The sequence below is a fragment of the Dermacentor variabilis genome, chromosome 10 (assembly GCF_050947875.1).
Source record: "Dermacentor variabilis isolate Ectoservices chromosome 10, ASM5094787v1, whole genome shotgun sequence".
NCBI classification, from domain to species: domain Eukaryota; kingdom Metazoa; phylum Arthropoda; class Arachnida; order Ixodida; family Ixodidae; genus Dermacentor; species Dermacentor variabilis.
This window is the reverse complement of record NC_134577.1, coordinates 13,836,702-13,864,361: the sequence shown is the minus strand read 5'-3', so window position 1 is coordinate 13,864,361 and position 27,660 is coordinate 13,836,702. Positions and strand designations below refer to the sequence as shown.

Here is a 27,660-nt window from a genome sequence, read left to right as displayed (position 1 = left end):
AGCAAGAACAGACGACAAACTGTTTCAAAGCGAGCGGGAACCTTGTCGTCTGTCCTCCAACTTTAGCGGCCCGCTGATACTTCTTACGTAACATATAAGCGTACACGCAATAACAAGTTCTCATAGTTAAACGAAACATGTTTTCGCGTAATAATAAAGCTAAAACAGCTTTTCACGTGCTGTTCTAGTAGAAAATGAATCATTGTAACAGACGGAACGGTACTTGTCAAGCGCGTCTTCAAGGTGTCTGTCTATCCGAGAACGATGCCAATCCGAAGTCACAATATACCGGCATTCCCATACATACCACAGCGCAGCAGCGCCAGATTTCCCTCTAGGTAATGTAGTGAGAAACTCTAGGCGCTACATAGAGTCTCTCACTGTGGCTATAGAGTTTCTCACTATATTATTGTTATAGAGAGAAACTCTATGGGCGGCAGCGGCGGCCATAAAGTAAAGCCGCCGGCGCGTTGATAGCGCCGACATGCGGGGGCGTCTGCTAGCGAGCGTTCTCACAGGCCCCGAGACTGTAACAGGCGCCATGGTAATCTCAGAGGCCGCAGCATGTAATCCTGGTTGCAGACGCTCCAGAAGCGGCGCTCGTTGCCTTTTTGCTAGAGTGTACTAGACTCTACGCCATAGAGTTAATATAACTAACTCAGTATAGTACAGTACACTATAGTAACTTATGCTCTACGCGGCAGGCATGGAGGCATTGGCGCTACTCAACATGCCACTCAACACGTCGCAACAGCAGGAGGTCTATACAATAATTCAAGCAATTGTAGAAGTCAATCCAAAGCAATCCGTAAGTCAGTCAATCAGTTGCAGACGCTTTTCAGGTTCGTGCACGTTTCGTCCGCCTGGGTTCGTATTGCCAGCTTTAATTCCGCTGTACAGCAGCTTGGCCGCTATTTGCTAACATTCGGACACGTTGTGGAAGAGACGCAAATATTTTCTATGAGTGCCATGTACAATTCTGTTCCAGAAGTGACGCAGTGACGTCTTTCAGGTGGGCCTGCATCATCACTTCAAACACCGCAACCAAAAGTATGTGGGCCGCGAGGACACTTTTCTGTACCGCAAGGCTTGCAGCTTCGGCACCACTAAAGAATGCCACGGTATGTTGGCAGTCGCTGCAACGTCAGCAAATAACAAGAACATCCAACTTCCACACGTCTCCGAAACGCTGTATCCATCCCATATTTCTGATCGCTGCGAAGCAGATTACCAAAGGACTGGCAGTAATTACTGGGAGGTGAGTTTATTTTGTTAGGCTACGCTGTTGTACGCTACACTGTGTGTTTATAGCGCTCTAAGTTTTTTTCTAATAACGTGACACTGTTGTACTAGCATGCTTTAAGTTTCGCCTCCTCGTAATAGTTCAAGGACGATTTTGTATTTGCACCGTCGTGTTAAGATAGGAATGCGGGGGTTGTATATTAATGTTGATGCCGACCAACCGTCGCAAAAAATACATTTTTTTTATTTGTTTCTCTCCTACGTCGTCTACCCCGGCCCACCTATTTTCCCCGTTTCTGCTTCTCGCTTTGGTATTAAAACACAGTGGATATTTTCAGAGGATTTCGAAAATGGTGGAAGTCGTTACCGTCAGACAAGAAGGCATATTTCATAGCTGTCGCTCTCAGGAACAAATGGAAAATTGCAGGCAAGTTACAAATTTCCATATGTTTAAATGCATGTGAAACATTCATAACGCAGCCGAGAGCTGTTAACCATGCCCAAGCATTGTTAACTATTCGGATCTTTGTGCGCCTAATTCTACAGCCTAATAAGTTTGCAGCCTTGCCAAATACAATTCAGTAACCCTGAATAGAAGAAAAGACGTAGTCATGACCAAAAAAAGTATTGCAACACACTGCACTCGCACATTGTTTATAATGGTTATGACGTGTATACATTTTCTCCATTTGTGTACATTTGTTTTCTGTGGAAACTGTCACAAATTGTGAAAAGCACAGCTTTTTATTGTTTCTAAGATTGCAGTTTTTAATTCCAGGCTACTTCGGAGTAGCGTGGGGCATTGGAGGAATTTATTACTTCAGCCACATCCAAGTAACGCCAATCACTCACAGACGCCGCTTTGTTGCCTTCACCCGTGAGCAATTTAAGAAGATATCTGACTTCGAGTTTGAAATGGTAAGCATTTTAGAGCAAGTGTTTTGAGTGTGATCAATGTCACTGATGGAGTAGGACATGCTTTTTGCATATGATAAGCAGTGGTTGTACTAGGAGATTTCCTAGAGCTTGCAAAGCTTATTGTCAAAACATTAGCTGTAGTGACATTCCATCTTCAAGTACTGTCGATTGCTTCAAGCATGCATCTTCCTTTGACACTGCCTTGTTAGGCTTGTAGGTTGTTACTGTTGCAAATAAGAAACATAAAATAATTGGAGACAGTGTGGTAGCTACCCTCAAAAAGTATGGGATGCTTCCTTTTTCAGCATAAAAAAGGAAGCCAGAGCAGTTGCAGGGATTAGGAAGAGGCAGAAAAAATGAAGCAGGCAACAACTCTAACAGAGGCACTGAAAGAGCTATTGCGTGCATGATATCAGTTAAAGCCAAGACAAACAAAATAAACTTGAATATAGGACAGCCTACTTCAGAAAGTACACAAGGAAAATCATGCTGCAAACAAAAGAAAAATGGCAAAGACAGCTGAATTACCTTTCACACCACTTAGCCTTGAAAGAGAGTGAGAAGAAAGAGCGAGAAACAATGTTTAGGGGAACCTGAAGAGGTTAGCCTACAGGCTTGCATACTATTATGCAAGTGCAAGATGAAAGAAGAAAAAAAAAACACACACACATGCAGCTGCGCATGAAGCAAACTGACACACAAGTTGCAGCAATTTACAGTGCCTGGTTCAGCCTCTTATCCTGCAAAATCAACTTTGTAGCATGTGATGCAGCAGTAACACGCCATAGCACTACAACATCCTGCACCTAAAGGCACATTTTATGACATATGGTAGAGTTGTGCAAAAAACATGGTCGCCAACCACTGAAATAAACATTTCAAAGAAAATCAAGACATTTTGGCCATCTTATTGGAGCCTTGTTCACAATTTATAAATGTTTAAAAGTATTGAACAAAAGAAGATGCGGTTCCTAAACAGGAGTCTTGTCCACAATGCATTGTGGGTATTGTGAACCTGTTTCTTGTAAACTTTTATTTCTGTGGTTAGTGTTAGTGTTTCTTGCACAATTGTGCCATGATCATCCCCAACCCAACGAGTTGTTGTTAAACTCTGTATTTCTTTCATGACATATGCTCAGAGTGGCCTTTAATATAGTCCTTGAGCTGGCAAGGTGTCTTAGTAGAAATTACATAGCTCACATTTGATCAATTCCTTCTATTACTCGTACTCCGAGAGTCAATGCTCCATGTCCAGATCATGTCGCTAAGTGTAATGATAAAGGTGACGCACGCTAGAAATTTAAGGATGATTTGGAATTACGGAGGTAAACATGCTGCACATGTATGTTCAGAATTTTATAAAATTACATAGATTGTAATGTTACTTATGTGAGAAACGGTGCAAGAAAAATCAACACTCACCAGAAAGACAATATCAATGCTGTGTCATATGTTCTGTCTTTCTAGTCTCTGTCCATGCTTTTGTGTACCTTCCCATGCCCTTTAAGATTAACTAACTAGCCAAACATCATGCCCTTTTGTATAATGCAACTAATCTTTTACTGTCACAGCATGACATTTTTCAGTTGTTAACTTGAGAGCATCCTAGCACGCCATTTTTGGAGAAGTTCACTGGTCATTAAAGGAGCCTTGAACCACCCCTCGGGCTTGGTGAAATAACATAGTTCGTGGGTAGCCTATGCTACTGTAAACATTTCAGCCAAGTTTTGCTGTCGTACGTGGTGTGCGGAGCTCGCAAGTAGATTGCGAGGTCACCTTTCTCTCAAATGCTCTCTTTTCAACAGAAGGCCCTGTTCTCACTCTCTTCTAGACACACTATTGCGTCGTTGGACGCACTATTTCGTCATTCCTTCAGACGGCTGCTATTGGCCAATAGCTGACATTAAGCTCTGGTTGACTACATGGCACAGATACCACGGCTGCCGTGGGGTGCTGCCACGAGTCCACTGGCAAAGCTCACTGCGGCTCACTGAGGACGACCGTATTTGGCTTATGTTTAGTGCATCGTAGGCACCAAAGGTGGAAGTCATGGCACCAACATTAACATCCAAAATGAAATTTGAACTGCGTGCCACGGTGACAATGCTCTACTGTGGTGCGTGCCCACCGCGGAGCGTTGTAAGCAAGCCCCACTGCACCGTAGCCTTTGCAGTGCAATGCATTGAAGAAGGAATGGGAGCACAGCGGAGGCAGTGTTTGATTGCCAATAACTCCGCTTCGGCTGAACGCATTGAAGTACTTTTTGCGGCAAAGTATTTCTGGAATAGCCTATTTTCACTTCAAATGCCTTTCCCCACTTCGATAAAAAGTGGTTCGGAGTCCCTTTATGGCATAAAAGCTAATATTCTTCATTTTGTTAATTTCACATGATTTAGACAACATTAATACATAAGTGTATTATATGCCCAAGACCTTAAGCTTGCTGGTGTTTCAGCTGATAAGTGATGTGCAGTCAACTGTAAGGTGTATTTTATAAACACTTCACTCAAGATATTGAGAAAGTTAATGAAAAGCATTTGTGGAATGCTGTAATGTATGACAAAATGGCGAAATTTACATTTTTGATCTGCTCAGATTTCATCAGCTTTAATATATTACCAATGAAACAAAAATTTTGCCATCGTTTGTATTGCACATGTTTGCGTTGAATCTATGTTTGTGTTGCATATGTGTTGCCATGTTTCTGTTGCATCTGCCTGTCTGCTGTACATGTTCAGCATGTGATAAGAGGAACAACTTCTTTTGGGGGGATAGTCTTATGGTGAAATGCTCCTCGGAATAATTTCTTTTTATTATATTTACTAGCGATCTGAAAGCACTGCCATTCATGAAGACTTTCGTGTAGATTCCAAACATGTTAGATTTCAAGTATGTCATTACTTTTTGTGTAGCTGCTATATTTCTTTAGTTATGTCCTACACAATGGTAAAATATACTGATCGTTGCGGGCACTTCCTTGTCTATAAAATTTTGACAAAAAGCACCCTGCTGTAGCTTATTTAGCTTGTTGTAGACTGCAGAGTACCGATATCTATCCAAACAGCATGCACAATTACTGGAACATTGCAAAAAAAATTTGGGGCGCCATAAAAACGTTTTTTCACAATCCCATGAAGTATAACCTTGGACTTTCACAACTACTGCTGTGATATATTGGAATTTCAAGTATATATCAGCATTCTACATATCTTGAAGTGTATTTATGCCAAATTTTGTTAGTATAGGGCAATTATTCACATACCTTTCAAGGCATTTTGTTATCGACTCTTGTGCAAATTTTTGATGGCTTATCTGAAACAGATGCCTTTATTACACTTCTGAGTGACTGTAATCATGCTTTCACTGATGGCGGCAGCTGCAGGCAAGTTTAGCTTGGTGAAAATTCCTGCAGTAGCTATTATTCCTAGGCCTTTCTTAACTATGTCATGTCCTAGCTGTGTCATGTTTTCTTCAGCATTATGATGACATGTTATAGTGACTGATTGGCTTTGGCGTTATGCTGATGCTGAACGGAAGGCCATGGGTTTGATTCCTGGTTGCAGCAGCCACAATTCGATGGGAGTGGAATGCGAGAACACTTGTCTACTTGGATTTATATTCACATTAAAGAACCCTAGACAATCAAAATTAATCCAGAGCCTTCCACTGTGACGTTAAACCTCACAATTTCTTTTTCAGCAATACGAGCTCTTCAAACCTCACCTTCTGCCATCTGTGCACCCAGTGTATCACCGTGTTGTACGAGTGGCCAATCAACTGCTGCACGGAAACAGAGACATCCCTGAGATTCACGATGTCACATGGTCAGTGTCAGTAATTGACAGTCCCATGAAGAATGCCTTTGTGATGCCTGTGAGCACCATCTTTTTTTGCTTCTTCTTCCAGTTGTCCCTGGTCCAGACACTTTGATTAGCTGTTGTTGAATGTTGCTTTACTGTAAGCTTTCCTGAAGAGGCAAGAATCATCTAGCTGGTCACGCTTATAGTTATGCTTCTCTTATTCGATCAATTTCACAGTGCTACAAGCTGCTATGAGGTAAATTGCGTGCATATGCGTGTGCATGCCAGTTTTAAGGGTGTGCGAATATTTGAAACTTTCGAATAATGAATGCAATCTTGCCCTATTCGATTTGGTCTTCAAATACGCTATTCCTAAGTACAAATATTTTTTAAATGGTTTTCTACTATCTCAGACTGCCAACTGTGGAATAAATTTCATCCCAGCAGCCATAGTAGGCATAAAACATAGCAAGTTACATAAAAGAGCACAATATCACAATATATGCCACTCTTGGGTCTAGTCTTTTTCATCTAAACTACTATCATTCACATTCACCACTTGGTCTTGAGTATGCGAAGAAACTACTTGTTCGCGCCTAATGCTCCATTTGCAGTTTTAATAAACAAGACTTCGTAACGTACAGTTCAATACGCAAACTTGCAAACATTATGACTATAGCAGGATGTGAAGATAATTGGTGAGAATGGCAGTTAATTATCTGAAAGCTTTTCATAAAGTATTTAATATTTGATTCAATTTGGTATTCAACTTGGTATCGAAAATTACTATTTGTAAATTTAGTCAGTTCAGAATTTAGCACCAGGACACCTCGCAGATGCAAATCACTGTAATTATGGACAGTGGTTACCTTTCTGTACTGGTAGACTGGGCAGTACTTGTTTCATACACAAATGTGCTTGTGCACTACTACTTATTTAGCTTTAACTTTCATAGTATATGACTAAAATATGATGGTGGTTGGAGGATGAAAATTTCCCTAGTTAGAGTGCATGTAATGAGGCAGCATTAAATGAAAATGAGACAGTGAAAGGTTGGAAGTTGGCTTCGCATTATTTTGGCATCCATCTTTCAGTATCCTCCAATATATAAATACAACGTGACAATCCTTTGACATAGCTGGCAGTGGTGGAGGAGAATGTTTCTGGCCTGTAATGTCAGTATCAAGTTTGTTCATTTCATTACACGAAAGGACATGTGAATGAACATACAGGAGTACATGGAGACCTCCTGTCAAATGTTACAAACACGGCAGTTGCTAGAATAGCATGGAAACCGACCTATTCCAGCGCATATCTTGTTGCATTTCTTGGGAGCAGGGCCTGGGATATTTGATGGCAAAAGACTTTCCGAAACAGAAATAGTTGTAATACTTTTCTGCTCATTCATATCATAAGAAGCCAATAAACACTCACACCAAGGACAACATATGGGAAATTACTTGTGCCTAATAAATTAAATAAAGAAATGATAAATTAATGAAAATGAAAGGTGGATGAAAAAACAACTTGCCGCAAGTGGGGAACAATCCCACAACCTTTGCATTACGCATGCGATGCTCTACCAATTGAGCTACCATGGCATCGTTTCCCCATCCAATTTCTTGGGTATTTATGTTTCCTAGTAGAACCCTGGGAGTGTTAGTCAGCGCCACCACTCACAAACCTTAGTGGCGGATGTGAAACATCCTTTCTGTTGCAGGCGTCACGAGAGCATGATGTAAAGGTTGTGGGATCGTCCCCCACTTGCGGCAAGTTGCTTTTTTCATCCACTTTTATTTTCATTAATTTATCATTTTTTATTTCATTATTAAGCACAAGTAATTTCCCCTGTGTTGTCCTTGGTGTCAGTGTTTGTTGGCTTCTTATGATATGACTAATAAAAATTGGGCCCCTCAGTTAACCCCCTTTCTTCTCATTTATTACATAATGAGGGTCTCGAATCCGGCAACATTGATGCCTTCAGGTAGCATGTGTGGGTTTATTGACTGGTTGCCTTCACCCAAAAAGATCACATTCTCGTGATACCTGCGGCAGAAAGGATGTTTCACATCCGCCGCCAAGGTTTGTGAGTGGTGACGCTGGCGAACACTCCCAGGGTTCTACTGGGAAGCATCAATACCCAAGAAATTGGATGGGGAAACGGTGCCACGGTATCTCAATTGGTAGAACATCGCACACATAATGCAAAGGTTGTGGGATCATTCCCCACTTGTGGCAAGTTATTTTTTCATCCACTTTCATGTTCATTAATTTATCATATCTTTATTTCATTTATTAAGCACGAGTAACTTCCCCTATGTTGTCCTTGGTGTCAGTGTTCGTTGGCTTCTTATATTACTAATAAAAATCGGGCCCCTCAGTTAACCCCCTTTCTTCTCGTTTTTTTTTTTTTTGTTCATCAATACTTTAAGAAGGCTGCCAAATAAAAAGCACTACACTTGAAAGTTGTAGTGTGTTGCATCACATTATATTGTACATTTTTTTCTCACTTTATTTTTTATTCCTTCTATCAACTGTTATTTCCTTTGCCCCTTTCCCCAGCGCAGGGTAGCCAGCCAGTACTTACACTGGCTAACCTGCCTTCTTTCCTTCCCTTTTTCTCTCATTCCTTCTCCTGCATAATAATCACATTAGTAATCAGTCTCCCTCCTAAACTATGTGCCCATGCAGCTGGCAGATACCTTTGACACTGTTGTGCTGGACTTAACCATCATGTATAATGGGACAACTGAACCCTATACTCTAAAGAAAGTTTACACCCCTTAGGGCATATCTTGATCCCAAACAATAGTCATCGTCTGGCTTTCTTACATTTCCTTTCTTGAGGACTCTGCACTCGCTAGTTTTTTGTCAAGGATGGTGATGTTCGTGGCCTGGAAGTGCCAGGCACACCGCATTAAATAAAGCAAAAGCACGCAATATAGATTATGGTCACTTGTTTTGGAATTTGGTGAGCCCCAAAGGGTGCATATTTCCTTAGGTTGTGCCACCTGACTCAACCACCTGTGTGTCAGAGGAGGATAGCGCTTTTGGGGAGCTCATGAAACATGATAAAAAAAGTACAGTGCTACAAGACAAGGCGTAAGCAACAGTGAAACTCTTTTTTCTTGTGCCTTGTCTTGTAGTGCTACATTCTCTTCTCTATTCTTTTTTCTATTCCTCCTTTTGAACACATCTTGCCCTTCTACTATCTCCCCAGTTTGTTGTGTTCCGAATTGCCCATCTAATGCTCAACCAATTGAGCCACTGCGACGGCTGTCACCCTGTCCCGTTTCTTGGGTATGCATAGTACGTCTAGCCCTTTGAGTGTTAGCCTGCGTTATACACAGCCGTGGCAGTGGATGGGGGAACATCCTTTTAGTTGCAGGTGTCACGCAGCACGTAATCTTTAGGTGCAGGCAACTGGTCATTAAACCCTCGTGTGCTACCTCACAGCAGCAAGGCTGTTGGATTCCAGACCCTTGCTATGCAACAAACAAGAAGAATAAGGGGAACGAAGGGGTCCTATTTTTATTAGCTACAAATACATGAAGTCGACTGAGCCAGGGAAAGCACTGGGGGAATCAACTTTTTCGTTTTATTGGTAATGTAGATATCTTAGGGAAATTTAAGTGAAAGTGGACCAAGAGACAGCCCACATCTTCCTGTGCCAGCCCATCTTGTGCCACGTATGTGGCGTGAGATAGGCTTCAAGCTCTCCATACCACCTTAGATAATCCATCCGTCCGCTTCCTTTACCTTGACCCCAATGTCATCAGGCTGTTTCCAGTAAAGAAAAGAAAAAAAAAAAACTGAAGGACAGAGAAAACAAAATGTGGAATAGAGATCAGAAGAAACTGAGTGAAGAATGCAAATGCAAATTTCTGCTTCCAGATGTGTGGCATCTGCAGCAGCACATTATCAAACACTTTTGCAGGAATGTGATCTTGTGCTTATTTTTGCCTCATCGATACTGCCACTCGGGCACAAGCTAATCCTGTGCACTGAGTAAAAAGATCAGGTGAAATGTTATTGATAAGGCACTAACAATGTGGGGCCTATGTTGGTTGTTGTAAGTGAGCTAATAGGTTTAGAATTGATTCTGATTTTTTTATTAGAACATGCTGAGCAATGTCCTGTATTCCACAAGAATACCCAAGCATTGGCGTTACTAGCACTCTGTACTGTGATGATACAGCCCAGAACCATAAGTGGCGATGTGAGCAGCTGTGGTTCCAATTTGTGGGATTTGTAATATCATTTGATCATGTTGCAGTCATTTTCACTTGTTAAATAAAAGCACTGTGTACAATGTGCCTTCATTGGAATATCAACATGCAGCTTATGGCAATGCAGAACTGTGTGATGCTAGCTTTAGCTCGGGCCCAGCTCTGACGCGGCCTATTAAAATACATGTAGAATGCAGAAGCGTTTTTCTCAGATAACCCCTGGACCAATCTTAATGAAATTTGTTGCGGTTGAGAGAACAAGGTAAATTCTAGTGACTGCTGGAAGCAGAGTTTCTGTTTAGGGCCTGAATTTTGTGAAAAGAATGTTCAAAAATTCGAAAGTTCGAAAAAAAATAGAAGCGCCAAGTTTACAAATTAATAGCTGCTTCAAAAACAGACATCGCGGTTCTGTAAATGGCATCCATTAGATCATTCAAAATGGACAAATTCAATATGTCATTTTATATCTTATGTGAATTCGTTAAGTTGTGTGCAAGGGCTCTGCAAAAGATGTATTTCCATATTACAAATTTTTTTCAGTTTCATGTGTAACATATCAGTTTTGTCCACTTTAAATGTACTATTAGATGCAATACATATCATTTTGATATCAAATTTTTCATTGCTGAGTTACAGAGTTGTGAACTTGATAGTTTCGTTTTCTGAAAATTTTAAATTTTTGCCAATTTTCAATAAAAAATTGAAAACCTAAATGAAAAATTTGAAACCAACAATCACTAGATTTTAAGTTTTTCTTTTAAATGCAACTAACCTCATCAAATTTGGTGCAGTGGTTGCCAAGAAAAACGAAATTTCCTTTTACATGTATATATATATAGGAGCACCCGAGCTAAAGCTTCTTCTTAAGACCTGCTAGGCAGTTGGTACCTAAATTCTGCAGCTCTTGAATGCCTGAATTCTAAGTGCCAGGAATAAAGGAAGAAAAAGAAGAAAGATTGTTTGGGAGAAGAGTACACATATGTATTGCTCTTTTCACTTCTTTTGTCCTTGTCTGCAATGTGCTACGTCTACCACTCATAATGGATGGCCAGCAAGCTAGAATATCCACCTTGGAGAATGCAATTTTACTGTGTTACATGAATAAACATAATATTGATTTCACATTGCTCATGTATATAACATATAGGTATATACTGATAACTTTGGTGTAAAGATAGCAAAGGAAAAAAAGCAGAAGCTTGTACTATTTACTGCTGGTACCATGGCATGGCATACCAAGAACCATCACTTTCAGTGTTTCCTATTACTGCTAGAACACTAAACCAACAGAGTGTCAGAATAAAATGAATATATCTCTGTTCTGTGTTACCAGCATTCAGGATTGACCGTGGAACAGGTAGATGAGCTGGATCAGATCTTGGCAGGTTTTGTGGATATACATTCAGGATGACTAAGACTCGCCTTCAATAATTAAGAGGAAGCTTTATCTTCTGAGCTCCTCTAAATACGTGGGAATGGAGAACTAATTTTTATTGGCAACAACTGCAGTGATCTTGATGAGGTTTGCTACATTTAAAATAAGTCAGAATCTGGTGACTGTAGGAAGTAGATATTCAGTTTATGCCATCACTTCTTTTTAGAAAACTTTAAAACTAAAAAATTAAAAAGAAAGAAAGGTATGAACTTTGTAAATTTTTAACTAGGCAATAAACATGGTGCTAATACAATTCTGTAAAATGATACTAAAAATACAACTAACATGGCCAAAGTTGATGTATCATACACCGGTCACTAATATAACTTGGGAATAGGACTTGCAAACCCCTCGTAAACACTGCAGCAGTTCGACATAATTTGTAAATTTATATATCACATTTGTTGACTTGAGATTCCCCAACAGATGCAGTTTACAGAACTATGTCTGTTTTTCCTTGTTGGTACAAAGTTTCCATTTCGTAAACTTTGTGCTTCTATTTTTTCTTAAATAGCTGAAGTTTGGCAATATTTGTAAAAAGTTAAGGTCCTAAATCAAAATTTTTCTGTAGTTGCTAGAATTTAACTTTCTCCTACAAGTGCAACAAATGTTATTCAAATCAGTCCAGAAGTTCTCTAACGAGAGCATTTCTATGTTTCACATGTATTTGAATACAGGAGTGCAAGTTGGCGCTGGGCTAAAGTTTCCTCTTATAGGGCTAAGCTTATGCCGCCTTCATCAACACTTTTGTTACGAAAGCAGCAGAAGGCTTTGCTTGTTTTTGTACAGGTGAATCGCTCGCTTTCAGCAGCTGCCTGCAAGCAATGCGGATACATTTTTGCATTGTTCACTGCATTGAAATGCCTGTCTATTGTCCTTTGCAGAATGGACAGATTTTTGTTTTTGCTGGCATGCTCGAGGTCTGTGGAAATGACGAACAGCTGGGAAACGTACTTGCTCATGAAATGGCCCACTGTGTCTTGGGGCATGGCGTAAGGCACACTGCTACCTTCCTTTCGTTGTAGCCTCTTTCTTGTTGTGTTTGCAGGCAGTCTGTGAACTTGTAGTTATTGCATAACACCACCTCTGATAATTTTCATGCTCCAAATGGAAACAAAACAGAAGCTGATTTACTCCTATTCCTTCACTGTTATAACTGTAAGCCATGAGTTAGGGGTCTGTCCTATGTTTAGCTCGAAATTCATAGAATGATCTAACACATGGTAATTTATTGTCACAGAGGCAAATAGCATAACAGAATGAGGTGCGACTTAGTGTTTGTAACAAGCCAATTGAGAATGTTTTACTTGTTATAGCATAAATGGCACCACCCCATCTGTATCAGGAAGCTTAAGACAGAATATTTTTGGAAAGAGATAATTCAGTTATCATGTTCTGTGTTTGCATGTGTGTGTTTGTGTGTGTGTAAATGATAAAAACAGGTTTCATGTCTTTTTAAACTCTATTTTATATTTGAGTCCTACACATTCATAAAATTTTAAAGTAAAGCAGTTTCTGGTGACAACTGCCAGAGTAAGTGCATTATTTTGTAATTTAACAGGGTTAGTGCTTTTGCAATACTAATAACGACAGTGGTAGTGATAGCAAGTTAGTTATACGGACAGTTACTTTTATTTATTTAGTAATTTATTTACGTGGTATTCTAAAACTCATAGTACAAGATATATTCAGCAGTCTCAGGGTATGCAGCTAAATGCAGTAGTTTGCCTGACCGGGCCGCAACACCATTGTATAAGTTCAGACTGTGTGGAATATAGTGGACAACAGTGAGGTACAATATAGTCGGAAAAAAAAATGTGTAGAAGTGCAAGTACAACTTCACATACAAATAACTTCAAATTTTACACTGATGACAAATATAAATTTTAAGAAATGTGTGCCATGAAGAATCATATCACACAAAATCATATCTAGACAATGAGCAATATGAGAACAAGGTGAAAGCAGGAGCCAACGTTTTGACAAGTGGACTTGTCTTCTTCAAGGCGACGTATGCCTTGAAGAAGACAAGTACACTTGTTGAAACGTTGGCTCGTGCTTTCACCTTGTTCTCGTTTTTGCTCATCTATATATACTGTGGTGAGGAAAGCATACGTCGCCTTGAAGAAGACAAGTCCATGTGTCGAAACGTTGGCTCCTGCTTCCACCTTGTTCTCGTTTTGCTCATCTATATATACTGTGGCGAGGAAAGCATACGTCGCCTTGAAGAAGACAAGTCCACTTGTCGAAACGTTGGCTCCTGCTTTTACCTTGTTCTCGTTTTGCTCATCCTCTTGAATTTCCATCTCCCGCATTCCCCATGTTTTCCCAAAATCATATCTAGGGCATATTAAAGCAGCCAACCAGATGCATCATTTTTACTCTCCTTAAAGGCAGAATTTGATAAATAAAAAGTATGATAAATGTTCTCCATTGCTTTCACTAGTGTTCAGCATACCCACCTGAAGATATTGCTGGTGGTAGATTACACCCTACCATTGTCACCCGTGTTCTACTTGAGTTTACTGCTCTTGCTATTTGCTCCATCTTGCCCCCTCTCACTTGCCCACTCATTTCTCAAGTCTTTATCTTTGAGATTTTTCCTCAACAGTACTTTGGCCACCTCTTATCTTGGTAAGGGTGTTTTTGTTGCCATGAGAATCGGCTTTTATTGCTTTCTCGCAAGGATCACTCCCATCTTATCTAGTTACATAAGAAAACAATCTGTGTTTATTTGTTGACATTGGTAGAATCGTCTTCAATCTTGAACACAGAAGTACTACTCCCTTGCAGACCAGTTTGTTCATATTGAATAATTATCTCCCTGTCCTATCTTTCTCTCTTCTCTTCTTGTTGCATCTTACACAGTACATTTCAAAAATTGTTTAGACCATGAACACATTTACATGCAATCATTCTATAAGCATTATACTTCTTAAGCTCATCAGGATTGTTACTTGTTCCTTACAGCATTGTTCGTTGTACCATCGAATTCAGCACACAATATTTTCCTATTTAATGTGTTGACAGGTGTTCTGACACAGCAATGCTCAGAAGAAGCTAATTGAAGTGTTAATTGTGCTGGTGGCACTGTTCTCTTTTTCAAGGTCAAAAGAAAGCTCCGAAGCAAAGTGGGAATATTGGAGGTTACCTTTAGAAACAAGTGATTTTGAGGATCAGCAGATTCAAGACAGCTCATAGCCTCTGGTACACTTGTATTATGCCTAAAGACCAGAGTTTGGTTAAAGCAGTGATCAGCAGGACAACTGAGCTCAGGTGCTTCATTCTAATTTTCGCTGAAAAAGGCAGCACCAGGAAAATGGCCACCATTATCTAGATAGAATGAAACAATTGGAATTATGTCTTGGGCCTTCTCCACTACAAGAAAACAGTACAAAGGTCTTTCATCTTGCCTGTCGTTTTCCTGTTTCACAGAGACATGGTAGAAAAAAAACACTAGCTACATATTGAGCTGTTAAGTAACTGTACGAAGGAGATGTTCCCATTCGGGTTTTCATGTTACTGTTTCAGTTTATGTTGATAATCTCCCCTGTGTTGAAAATTGAAGGCCACTTTAAAAGCAGACTTTAGTTGATTACTTATAATCTGTTACATTTCTTGGTAATTTACAATCACTGTAGTTAAATTAGAATTTTCATTAACCGATTAGGTGTAATTTGTTGCTTTATTGATTTAGACAAGTCGAACCTGCTGATGCTATATTGGGAACCAGAATTTTGCTGGAACTACAGTAGAAGCTATGTTTTAATGTGATAGCATTATATCTCCCATTACGCGGAACTCCGTCGTAGTCGGCATGACCGAAATATGGTACCAAGAATGGTCGATGGTGCAAAGAGTAAAAACACGTAAAAAAAAGGCTCACATTTATGCAGAATTTTTCAGGGAGCTTCCTGTAAACAAAGTAATTTTCATTTCATTTTATTACCTTAAAGACCCCTTGCCGGGTATTACATAAAGGGCGGGTATACTAAAAATATTACAGAAGGTTGTCCACGATGTTATTTTACAGAACACGTGTTACTTCTCCCATGAAGGCAAATGAAGTTGTGATGGCGGCGATGTGGTGGGGAAGGCAATTTCAGTCTTTAGCTGTGCGATGACAAAATAACGACGATGAGGCAACAGTGCGTGCACTAGGGCAAGTAATGTTTAGTGGATGGCCTGTGCGCAGGGATATATGCGAAGGTGGTAAAATGTAAGATGCGTGGCGAAGCATACTGGTGTAGAACTTGTGGAATAATGATAAGTTCGTGATACGGTGATGGTGCACTAACGTATGCAAACCAGAGTCTACTTTTAATCATGAAATGCTGATGTCATATGAGTATGACAAGTAGATGTGTCTTATGGTGCAATTCTGTATGGATTCTAATGTGTTTCTGAGGTAAATCTGGTGAGGATGCCACATGGATATTGTAATTGAAGAGAATTGGCATTATTAATATTTGCATTAATGGCATTGAAAAGAAAATTTCATACATCTCGGCCTGGGTGGGAACCTGGACCTTCAGGGTGTGAGATGAGCGCACTTCCCCAACGCCGCAGCGTCTCCACGGTTCTGGCTTACTAAAGGTGTGCTACTGTGTGCATCATTGCGCATGTCACATTGCAGCCATCTGGCTGACTAAACGTGTGGCCTTAGTGCGTAAGTCATTGGGCATGTGACGACGCAGCCAATGGGCAAGAGTCGGCGCCACGTCATGAGTATATAAATGGAGCATGTTCATGACGTTCCGACGTTTATAAACAGCACAATGCTTTCGCATTCCTCACATGGAAGCAGTCTTAAAGGGACACTAAAGTGAAAAATGATTTCTTCTGCATCAGTAAACTACCGTTCTACAACACCAAAAACGCAACTCTTACAACGATAAGACGTTTGGTAAGTCAGAAAAAGCGCAAGAATGAAATACGGGTGGCGACGCCTACTTGAGTTCCCGCACCTGGGGGCTGTGACGTCTTGGATTTTGATGGCATCTTCTAGGGCCTACTAAATATATATAGCGGTACAGATTGACTACATTGTGTTCTAAAGGAACCAAATATTAAACATGGCAAGTTTCGGGAATCTTTATTCAGCCAACGCGGCCCAAATGCGAAAACATACTTTGTAATCCCTGACGTCACGCTGACGTACCGGCGCTGGGGTTTTGGTGCGAAATTCAAATACTGATACTTGGACCTTCATTTTCTCATCTAATAATCAAACTATTTTTTTTTTAAATAACTGCCTGCAGTGTTCTCAAACAATGCTCCATTAGTCTAAAGTGATTTACTGTTTCGCTTTAGTGTCCCTTTAAGTGTCTCTGCCAAGTTCTTTTGTAGCTTCAACTGCAAAGCCTTGCTCAGGCATGCAAGAATGCTAAATTTTCATAGTTCACCATTTATTTCCTGGCTTACTTGCAATTGCTGTAAGTCACTCATAGTCTACTTAGCACTATTTATTTGCCGATTTTGCTTTCGTCGCAGTAAAAGGAAATGCATTTAGAAACTGAAGTGAATGTTCAATTTTCTGTTCACACAGGCAGAACAAGTGAGCTATGCCCAACTCATCGATTTTGCCTTGGTCGGTTTTCTGGCAGCAATTTGGGCCATCATGCCGACTGACGGCATTGCCGTTGTAACGCACTGGTTTTTCGAAAAGGTTGTCAGTGTAAGTAGCATATACTTGTGCTTTTCATGCGGCACAACAACAGGGGTTGACAGGGAGCATCGGTTCAGGCAGTGATCACAAGAACATGCCTATAGTTTTTTTGTCTGAGAACTAGCTGAGATCATGGACTTGAGTGAAGGTACTTGGTAGTACTGCACTGCCAGTACTACTTGCAGTATTTGAAAGGTTGCTTTAGCTAACATTAATTATGGCGAGATCATGTGGGAGAAGACTTTGCAAACCTACTGACACTGTAGTATTTGCTTGTTCTGTATTTAGACCTGAGTAAGCACTAGTTAATCGTAAACTTTTGGTTCATTTGTTTATTTTAGTGTGTTATTAACATCTCATAAGTGCAAAAACACGTTCTGGCTTCACAAAGTATGGAGAATGTTTGTCTCTAATCTTTCTGCACTCGTAGCTTCTGCTGAGGCTTCCTTACAGCAGGAAACTCGAGCTTGAGGCTGATGAAGTTGGTCTTCAGCTAGCAGCAAAGGTGGGTGCATTTCCTTTATTTTGCAGTTCCCTTTATTTGATACTGTGCTTCCGTAATGTGCCCTCAGATGGCCTTCTGTAGATGTGGCCATGTTTACTGTTTTCTCGTATTTCTAGGCATGTTTCGATGTTCGTGAAGCCAGTGCATTCTGGACAAAGATGAGCCTCATGGGAAATGCCTTAGATGATGTAGAGTTTATTTCTACTCACCCTAGCCATGAACACCGTTCGGAGTACCTTGACAACCTCATGAACAATGTAAGTGGCTCTTTTCGCTGTCGTAAGCCGACATGTCTCGTCTCTGTAAAGCAGCTTAGTGAAATAATTGCCGCAAGTTGGCTTAGAAGGGAGGGCCGGAAAAGAATTTGGAAAGAGTTCAAGTTAGAGGAAAGACGGGATGAGATATAGGTGTATCGTGCTGCATGTGCGTGTGTAAGAGTGCCAGGTGGTAAAGGTTAACCTGGAGACCTCCACTGCAGTTTCCTTCCTAATCCACTGTGCAGTTTTATAATTTTAAACCCCACAATTTGATTTTTATATAAGCACATCCTCTGCCAAACTTGCACAGTCAAGGAAAAAGTCCAACACCATCATTTATCAAGGCAAAAGCCTTAGGTGCCTATGTTGGCGATGCTCTTGGTTGTGACCTTGGCGAAACTGCACCGTGACGAAAAATGGCCGACGCCGTGAAGAGTAAAAAGCAAGCAACAAAAATGCTCGGGTTGACATCACATTTGTCGGGGAGGTTCCTGTAAACAAAGTAAATTAGGGGCTTTGAAAAGAAAATTTGGTACACTTCTCTCCGGGTGGGCAACGAACCCGGGACTTCGGGGTGTGAGACGAGCATGCTTCCCTGAAGCTCCACGGCTGCTCCACGGTTCTGGATTACTAAAGGTGTGCCTAGTGTGTGCCTGATTGCACATGTCACATCGTGGCCATCTCGCTGACTAGTGTGTGTGTCATTGAGCAGCGCATGTGGCAGTGCGGACGAGGCGGCGCCATGTCATGAGTGTATTAAATGAGCGCATTGATGACATTTCGAGGTCTACAAACAGTATAACGCTTTCGCATTCCCACACGTAAGCAGTCTTAAGTGTCTGCCGAATTTTAAGTTTAGTAAATGCTATTGCGCCAGGTGATGTTGCACAGAAAAGTGGGCGCACGCGCTCTGTGCATTAACGTCGCAGTTGGAGTGGCAGCGGTTGTTGGTGGGAAGCAATGCAGGAGCTTGCAGGCTCTTGCAGCTTGCAAGGACGGCTGCGCAAGTATTCCACTGCGGAAGGGGCGCGTCTCACTGCTCCTTAGTGAGGAGGTTGCTTTAGTGCCTCACGTGTACTTCCTGTTGCGGCTCGTTATGCCTTGCAAGAAATTTAGCCCCGATTGTGTCACTTAATGCATTACCAATATGTCTTGCAAAGAAGTCTAACCCCGATTGTATAACTTCACTTGTTACCAAATGTGCAGTAGTCTTTTGCCTTCTTGTGTTATAAGAGGGTAACACCTGCTGAACTTTTTTTCAGTGCCATGCAGGTCATATCAAGCACTGTGGTGTGGCTCAAAAATCTGTTTGGAGTGATCCGCTTAGCCTAAAGTTTTATGAAAAATGATATGACATTAATTAAGTACTTTCCTCTTTTCACGTCATAACTGGGTGCAAGTCATTATTGGCAGTATACATTATATGTTGCCTTAGCTACCCACATAGCTAGGTCATAACTGAAACAAATGAAAAAACATGAAATATCTCCGCTTAGATATTGCTCTAAGGGACCTCAAAATGCATACTTGCATACTGCATTGCAAAGTATAGACACAAAACATAAGAACTTGCTTAGTGGAGCAGGCTAAGTTGCTTAGCTAGCCATACTTTACATGCTACACAGCAATCATTCACTCTTTCTGAAGAGCCCTGTGCATCTGAAGAAACTGCTTGTATCCTCCTAATGCTCCCTTTGTGCTTATAATAAACAACACTTCGAATGTACTATGTAATGACAGAAACTTGCTCACTTTAAAAATACTAGGTTGTGAACATCATCTTATATTAATTGTGATAATGGCTGTCGGTTATTCAAAAACAATTCTACATTCAGTTCGATTCAATTTGCTTCTGGCACTATTTGATTCATGTTTGATTCGGTCTCAAAAATTACTATTCGTGCACTCTTGTGGCATGCACGTGCGAAAGCACATGTATGTGAGAGCTCATGCGCATGACAATGTGAGCATGCAGAAGCACATGCCTGCACTAGTTTTTATATGACACACATGCTATCGTGTGAGAGTTTTGTGCCATCCGAAGGTTTAGGTGCTGTGGTTGCTGGTGATGCTTTGTTACGCTTCTCCACTGCCCTGGCTGGCAGTTGTGGGGCACGTTTGTCGCTGAAGTACGCTGTTCATACCTTATTCAGATGTACTGCTTTGTCTTGCCGGTTTACCGAAGCTTCACTTCCACCGATTTTCATAGTGCACAGGAACTGGATTATTTTTTATGAAAGCAAAGCTTTTTTTGTTAACCCTCCCAAACTCTCCTGACCGTGGCTGCTGGCTGGGTACTGCTGTCTTCTCGAATAATATTTGCAGGTAAGGCATGTACAAAGGTTATATGAAGGTGCCCATGTAGTGGCTTGTGTAAACTTTGTATGCTGACTATGTATGTCCAGCTCTGTTCTGTGTCACAAGATAAAGAAAAACAACAATAATAATAAGTCCCTACGTAAAACCTGCACATATAACGTTGGCCCACAGGCATCCCTAAAGCACATTGGTCTGTTAATGAAAGGGTGAGTTTATATTTCTCAGATTCTTCGATTTACTTTACTTTCTTTGATTTAGCAACTTGGTTTGTGTCACTTAATTGGGGGTCTGGCAGTCCTCTAGAGTGAGCATGTCCCACCGTGACACAAGAGGTGCAGTCCTTAAATGTTGCTCAGTATGTGTCATGCTTTTCTGTACATACACCTGTCATCACCAAATTGTATGCATTGCCGTTAGCTCTGCAGCATTTAATTAACTGCTTTACTTGAGCCTTGTTTTGCATTGATTCCAACATGTGCATTGGATCTGTGTAAGTTTCCTTATTAAGTAAATTTGTTTCTTCAGCCTAATTAATCATGTCGTCTTACCATATTTAGGACTCTGGGGATCTTACTTTCACATAGGAAATGTAGAATGTGATAAGCGTTCGAATTTCAAGATGCTGTGTGGCAGGCGACGGGGCATGAACAAATAATCTAAACATACCAAGTGCTGTTTGTTTCAAGTCATCTGCCACGCTATATTGTGAAATTATGGGATACCAACTCACTCAAACCTGCTCAAACCTTAGAATTTTGTGATTACCAACGTCACATCTCTTGAACCACTTGGTTGTTTTGATCTGCCTCTATCTGCTTTTCTTGTGGAAGGGCTTAACTGTCAGTTGTGACTGACCAAGACTGAGCACAAGTCTTGGAAGCTTTCACATGGCATATTTGTTTCCACATGGCACAGTGAAAAGGTAGTGACTCTTGAACTTGTACTGACTGGGTAGTTATGATTAAAGGTGCAATTTTTTTTTTTTTTTTTGTAAAATGTATTCGAAGCTAGTTCAAGTGATAGGCTATCTACCATGTATAATCTGGCATCCCCGTGCAATGTATTTTCGGCATTGTGTGGCCTGGTTGTCCACTACCATGTCACTTTGAACAATAACAACTATTAGCATGACCAAGGTGCATACTGTCATGTATTTGCTTTGACTAAAAGCCACATCCAACAAATTTTGGTTCATGGTTATGGCACAATTCTAGGTGCGTGTTAGAAAACTCCGGGTGTTCAAACTTAATCCAGAACGCCCCACCACAGCATCTCTCCTAGCTCAAGGAAAAAAGGAAAAAGTGGAGAAGGAAAGGCAGGGAGGTTAACTAGTTTAGCTCAACTGGTTTGCTACCTTACACATGGGAGTGGGATGGAGGGGGATGAAAGATTGGGAGGAGAGAGAGAGCACATAGCACAGCACACACATTGTCCATTAGAGTCTATCACTCTTGTGTGGTACGTGACATCACTGTCACAGCCGCTTGTCCAATCTCATTTCTTTCAAAAACCGAAGTAGTCCCTTCGTTGCCTTCAGCAGCGATGTCTTCTGTCGGCAATATGTGAAAATCGTTTCAACTGACAATGGTCTATTGTCAAGGTGCGCTAGAACGGACACCAGGGACTGTCTCTGGACATTATATTCAGGACAGTCGCACAGAATGTGTTCTAGCATCTCTTTGCAAAGACAGACATTGCAGAGAGCGTTGTCAGCCATTCCAATGCGAAATGTGTAAGATTTCGTGAATGCCACCCCTAGCCATAATCGATAAAGCAGAGTGACCTCTCTTCGGTGGAGTCGAGTTGGCATACAGAGATGCATCAAATAGGGTTAGCCCAAGTGTTACTTTGTGGACATAACCCTCTTCAATCTACCGATCAATCAATCAGACTGTACCAGCCTTGCACGTGTAAATATTACCTATGTTCTAAAAAAGACAAACAAGTACAATATGCCTTAAATGGTTAATTCACTAGGGATGCAGAGCAGCAATACCTTTATTTATCATCACAGGGGCTATAATTCTGTTTATTAATATTGTTTACGCAATTGTTTCCCATGATGCAGGCTATTGAGCTCAGGAGGCAGTGCCATTGCCCAAGGTTGCCACCCCAGGATCCACGTGTACTCATGTCCATGTTGAAGGAAGAAGTCAAGCAAGAGAGCCTTGCCAAGCAAGGAATTGTTGTCTTGCAGCCACCCCGCTGAAGCACTACGGCAGTCCTAATTGCTCCTGGTACATCTTTGTCTCCTTTGGTTTTTATGGCATATTTACACGTTTATCGTATAAGCCCCCACTCTCCAAACTGCTAATTCGAGATTGCTCTGCACCAATAGTCTTACTTATGCCACTTGAGAGTGGCTCACATATTCATTCTTTATTAGGGTCACTGCGAGCACTTTTTCTACGGTAATTGGCAATGGTGCATGATGGTCAAGTTTATGATATTATTTAGCTCTCTATTTGTTTTAGTGATACCAGTATAAAGAAAGTTCGAGTTTTTAAGTGTTTGTTGCTTTCACTGAACTCTTTAGCAATAGCAAGCAATGCACATGTTTTCTGGTTTACCAGCAGTCATTAAATTTTGAGGCTGGGCATTGAAATTGAGTACAAGAAGCACCAACACAAAATAAAAATATACCTGTTGCCTAATAAAGTCATGTGCTGATTAATAATGTTTACAAGGAGAAAAGCTTTGGGATTCACCGTTACCAGTACCTACCAGTGTTTCATGGGAATGACTCAGGTGTGTGAGAATTGGCAGTGCAAAATTTCACGTTTTCTTTTTAGGAAACCAGCCCAGCTTGCAAACAAGTGCATAGCAAATCCAGGTAAAGGACATCACCACACAATGAAGGAATGCACCTGCCATGCTAGTTGAATGTTCTTTGCCAAACCAAACTTGAGCTTCATATGCGTTGCCGTTGTCCAGTGTGATTGGTGCAGAACTGCGAGGATTTGTAGCCATCTCTGCTTTTTTCTGAGAACAAGAAAAAGCCTTCATATGCTTCAGGAGGGAATTCATGAGCATTTGTGCTGCTGAACCGATACTGCTGCTCCGTTTAGGTGAGCTTCGTGCTCTTGGAAACCCAACACCGGGGAAATTGGGCCATTCAAAATCTTCAATACTGACTGGTGACATCTCACAAGAGCACTCATTCATTTGATCGAGGCCGTTGATGCGACGAAACCGTGCTGTTTCAAGGGCTTCAAGCCAAGGAGGACATATACTTAAGCACGAGTCATGGGGCAGGTCACAGCTGATGCATAGTTCACTTGCTTCCTGGCTTTCATTGATGTCGCATTGTCCGTGATTGTGTTGCTTGAGGAACAAGACCTTGGCATTCTGGCTGCTTTTGTGGCATTCACTTTGTGACTGTACATGATCATCAGATATGTCAGTTTTGCATTGAACCGCTTCATTCAAGCTAGAGGCACAATCATTGTTTGACATTTGAGACTCGGGGGGCATGGTAACCTGTGAGCTCTGATCAAAATTATTCTGGTCGCAAGGAGCAGGTTTTGGTGCAGGTTGAGCCTCCTTTAAGCATCTCGTTGTGATGGCTGGCTGTATTTCGACAGTGGTAACTTGTTCTTGAGGCTCTAGAGAGTATCTTTGGTCCATGAAACCACCATCATTGAAAGCAACATTGTTGAGGGAAGCTTCTGAACATAATTTGCGAGTTTCACTTGTGACATTATCACTTCTGCCATCAATATTATGTACCCAACTTACTTGTTTGACGTCATTACTGGCTTGGTTATCACCGTCGACACACTCTTCAGCTGCCTCAACTCTAGAGTTTTCTTCAGCAGTGTCCTCTTGAAGCAGGGATGTATGTGGGTCTGTATCTTCGTTCATCTGGGAATCTGCATTCTGGGAGTCTTTGCTGCACTGTGGTTGCATGCTGTCATTTTCATTCTTGTCATCTTGCAATTTGTGTTCCGCCATCTTAGTGGAATTATCAGAGTGACATTTTGTTATGTTACTCCGTTTTGCTGACTTCCTTTTTCCAAATTTGGCCTTTCTTTGTTTCCGTAGTTTCAAGTTATGCTGAGTCATGGTTACTTTGCTTGTAGGTATGCTTTGCTGTGTTGTCTTCTGCGTGTGTGGAAATTTCGATGCACTACAATGGTACCAGGCTGGCTAGTGGAACTGTTGACTTTTTGCTCTGCGTAGAAGTGCTCTGTAGTTTACGATGCAAAGAAGTTCTTTGGTCATGGCATAGAGTGGTTGATAAAGCTTGCAGCTATGGGAACCTTCTGGAATCGCACACAATGCACCATTCTTCTCCTTTGAGTAAGATCGATGTTGGGTCGTCTTCTATGATTTCTAGCTACTATGAAAGAAGCTTCTAGAATGAGCCCATCACTTGTATTGGCCGAACCATTGTGAACAAGGTTCTGAGTTTTCATCTTACTTTACTAGGAGGAGGGGGGGGGGGACATTTATTTGCACTTAAGCTATTTATGACTACATGATTGATAGTGCCTATCTTGCTTCAGCTGCATGATATACACTAGGGTGCAGTTCGCACATAGAGGTCTTCAGTCACACATATTCATAAGAGAGAAATCTTTAATGACAAAAAGATCAAGAGATGGGCCAGAGCACCGGTATCTACATATTGTCTATTGCTTATTTCAACATATAAAGTGATAGACCTGTCACTTGTTGGCACTTGCATTACAAAAGTTTAACTTTTGGTGTCTTATATGCATTTGTGTATCACAATGGCACACCCTTTCCTGCTTCTTTCCTCCTACAATACCAGCGATGGCCATCTCTGCTTCAATTTGTTCACACCACTGAAAATATATGTTGAGTTGGCCACTGTTTTACCCTCTGCTTTATCAGCCATTTAACATGTGATGGACATTTTTAAAGTAACTTAAAGGTCTAGAAGAGCATTGCGAAGGGGGTAATAAAGAAATTGTGATCATTATACTCACTAATTATATAACAACAAATTGTTGGTGTTATTTCATGGCAGCACTGAGCTGAACGTACGTAGTGTGTGTGTGTGTGTGCGTGCGTGCGTGCGTGTGTGTGTGTGGTATCTCCAGTTTGTGAGAGTGAGGCAATGTTAAAGAATAGCTGGTGCCCTAGGTGCTATGTCTTTACACTCATTTAGTGCAGGTTGATCACTGGTGCCCAATAAACTCTGTCCAACATACTGGTATTTAACATCGCTTGATCGCATATACTGACAGGTGTGCCTGCTGTGTTGCCAGCGATCTCTGGAAGTTCTCCTGCATTATTGGAGACAAGTGGTAGAACGCTTGTGCAGCAGACATCATGCCAACAGTGACTTCAATGGGTGCCAAGTGCAGCCTGCTGGACTAACCCTCACATTTCACTGCAGCACTTTAGTTGCAGCACAGCAAATTGATAGACTCTCTGTCACCCCCACAATATCAAATGGATATCTGCTTTGTATCTGCTTTTTTGTGTATATTGTAGGGGTGTCTGAATAGGGAAATTTTATAAGTTAATCAAGTAGAGATATACATATGGAAAAGAAAATGGACTGGTTTCGACTATCACATAAGTCCCAAATATTTCTCTTTAAGAACACTTCTAGGGAATAGAAAACAAACATAACATTTTGTATGCATTGTGATAACAAACCTGCAGGATATTTAAGGTCAAAACATCTTTGACGGCACATTATGGTGTAGAAAAGAAAAATGAAGAAAGAAAGCTGAAGTACTGCCTAGATGTAGTATCTCTCACAAAATATTTTCTCACAATAATTTTATTTCTGCTTACTATATTAAAAGAGCTACAAGTGGTTAAACATTACACTTTTGTGCTGTGGCATTTCTCCTCAATTTGTATACATCGCAGCCTGGTTTATGTCCCGCCTTTAACAACACAACAGTGTGCGGCAATGCAAGTGTTGTCTACTTCTGCTTGATTTGAACTCGTTCTTACTGTGGTGATGGTGTTCCTAAAAAATGAAATATATATACTATTCTCACATTTTTCACACTGCAGTCTACTCCTTGTAAACACCTACTGCTATTATTCATCTTTCTACCACAGCTATATCTATCACCGCAAATATATTCGTGTGAAGTAACGCCCCTGCATCCCACTGGCTGCTATCGACATTGTACAATTGTTAATCATATTCAAATTCTCTCGCACTCCTTGCCTTTAACTGTGCAGCCTCACAAAGCTTCCACGAAGCCCAGTTTCTTGGAAGAAACTCGTTTCACTCCCTCCCTTGGCATGCATGCAAAAATGCATGTCTATAGGCAATAGCTGGAGCAGATGATCCATATCCTAAGGTGGTAGTGTAACATTGGTGTATTGCATTCATGTTTTTATTTTACAGATGCACAAATTAGTATGCATACATAGCTATTCAAATAAGCTTAATGGGGCAGCAGTCGTGAGGAAAGTCAATCAGATTGCTCACCTGGTTGACAACTCTAACCCATTCTATGCAGACTGGGCAGATACGGCTGAAAACGTGGGGCCTAATGCAACTGCGATCTTTTTGTCCAGAGCACCTAAATTTGGCTTTTGATGATCACAAGAACCTACCAAACCAACTTATTGCACTTTTATAAAAGGCTTCGGTAACCATTATATTCTGCATGTTATCCCAGAAACGAATACAGTGGACTACCGTTACCTAGACTCCGGTAATAAGATATTTCAGTTTATTCGATCTAGACAGAAGGTCTTCGCCAGCCCCCACGCATTTCTATGGGTCAAAACTAATTATTTATATCCTGAAGCTAGCCTTTACTGGATAACTTGGAACATCACTGTCATGCACCTGACCCTTATGGTGGTCCCCCAATGGCTGCAACGCTGGTCTTGGCGGCGCTAGGAAACAGTGAATACGTCGAGGACAAGTTATCTGCCGCCGAAAAGACCCACCCTGGTGGCCTAGTAGCTATGGTGTTGTGCTGCTAAGCATGATGTCATGGGATGAAATACCGGCCGTGGTGGCCGCATTTCGATGGGGGGCGAAATGCAAAAATGCCCGTGCCCCGTGCACATTAAAGATGCCCTGGTGGTCAAAATTAATCTTGAGTTGCCCACTACGGCGTGCCTCATATTCAGATCTTGGTTTCGGCATGCAAAATTCCAGAATTTATTGATTGATTGATTGATTGATTGATTGATTGATTGATTGATTGATTGATTGATTGATTGATTGATTGATCGATCGATCGATCGATCGATCAATAAATCAATTGATCGCCGCCGGAAACGTTCATTTTCGACCTTTCTTCGGCAAATTTCGAAGTGCAAATGGCAGCT

The 27,660-nt window shown here is 41.1% G+C and overlaps 1 protein-coding gene across 4 annotated transcripts; it reads left to right on the top strand.

The window, feature by feature from the left end:
- The first annotated feature begins 805 nt into the window (after positions 1-805).
- On the top strand, positions 806-26,363 carry LOC142559954 (metalloendopeptidase OMA1, mitochondrial-like). 4 transcript variants are annotated; one of them, XR_012823265.1, is made up of 11 exons: positions 819-1,258; positions 1,581-1,669; positions 2,021-2,160; positions 5,860-6,033; positions 12,509-12,616; positions 17,173-17,301; positions 17,723-17,797; positions 17,914-18,054; positions 22,442-22,610; positions 23,166-23,206; positions 25,590-26,363. XR_012823265.1 is itself a non-coding variant. In XM_075671662.1 (10 exons), the coding sequence occupies exons 2-10, from the start codon at positions 1,053-1,055 to the stop codon at positions 22,580-22,582; spliced, it is 1,203 nt and encodes a 400-aa protein (XP_075527777.1). In that variant the 5' UTR covers positions 806-867; positions 989-1,052; the 3' UTR covers positions 22,583-23,159. The 4 variants fall into 4 exon arrangements, 3 of the variants coding, with proteins under 3 accessions (XP_075527777.1, XP_075527778.1, XP_075527776.1); XM_075671662.1 differs by lacking the exons at positions 23,166-23,206; positions 25,590-26,363 and having other exon boundaries at positions 806-867; positions 989-1,258; positions 22,442-23,159; XM_075671663.1 differs by lacking the exons at positions 23,166-23,206; positions 25,590-26,363 and having other exon boundaries at positions 818-867; positions 1,013-1,258; positions 22,442-23,159.
- Positions 26,364-27,660: the final 1,297 nt, after the last annotated feature.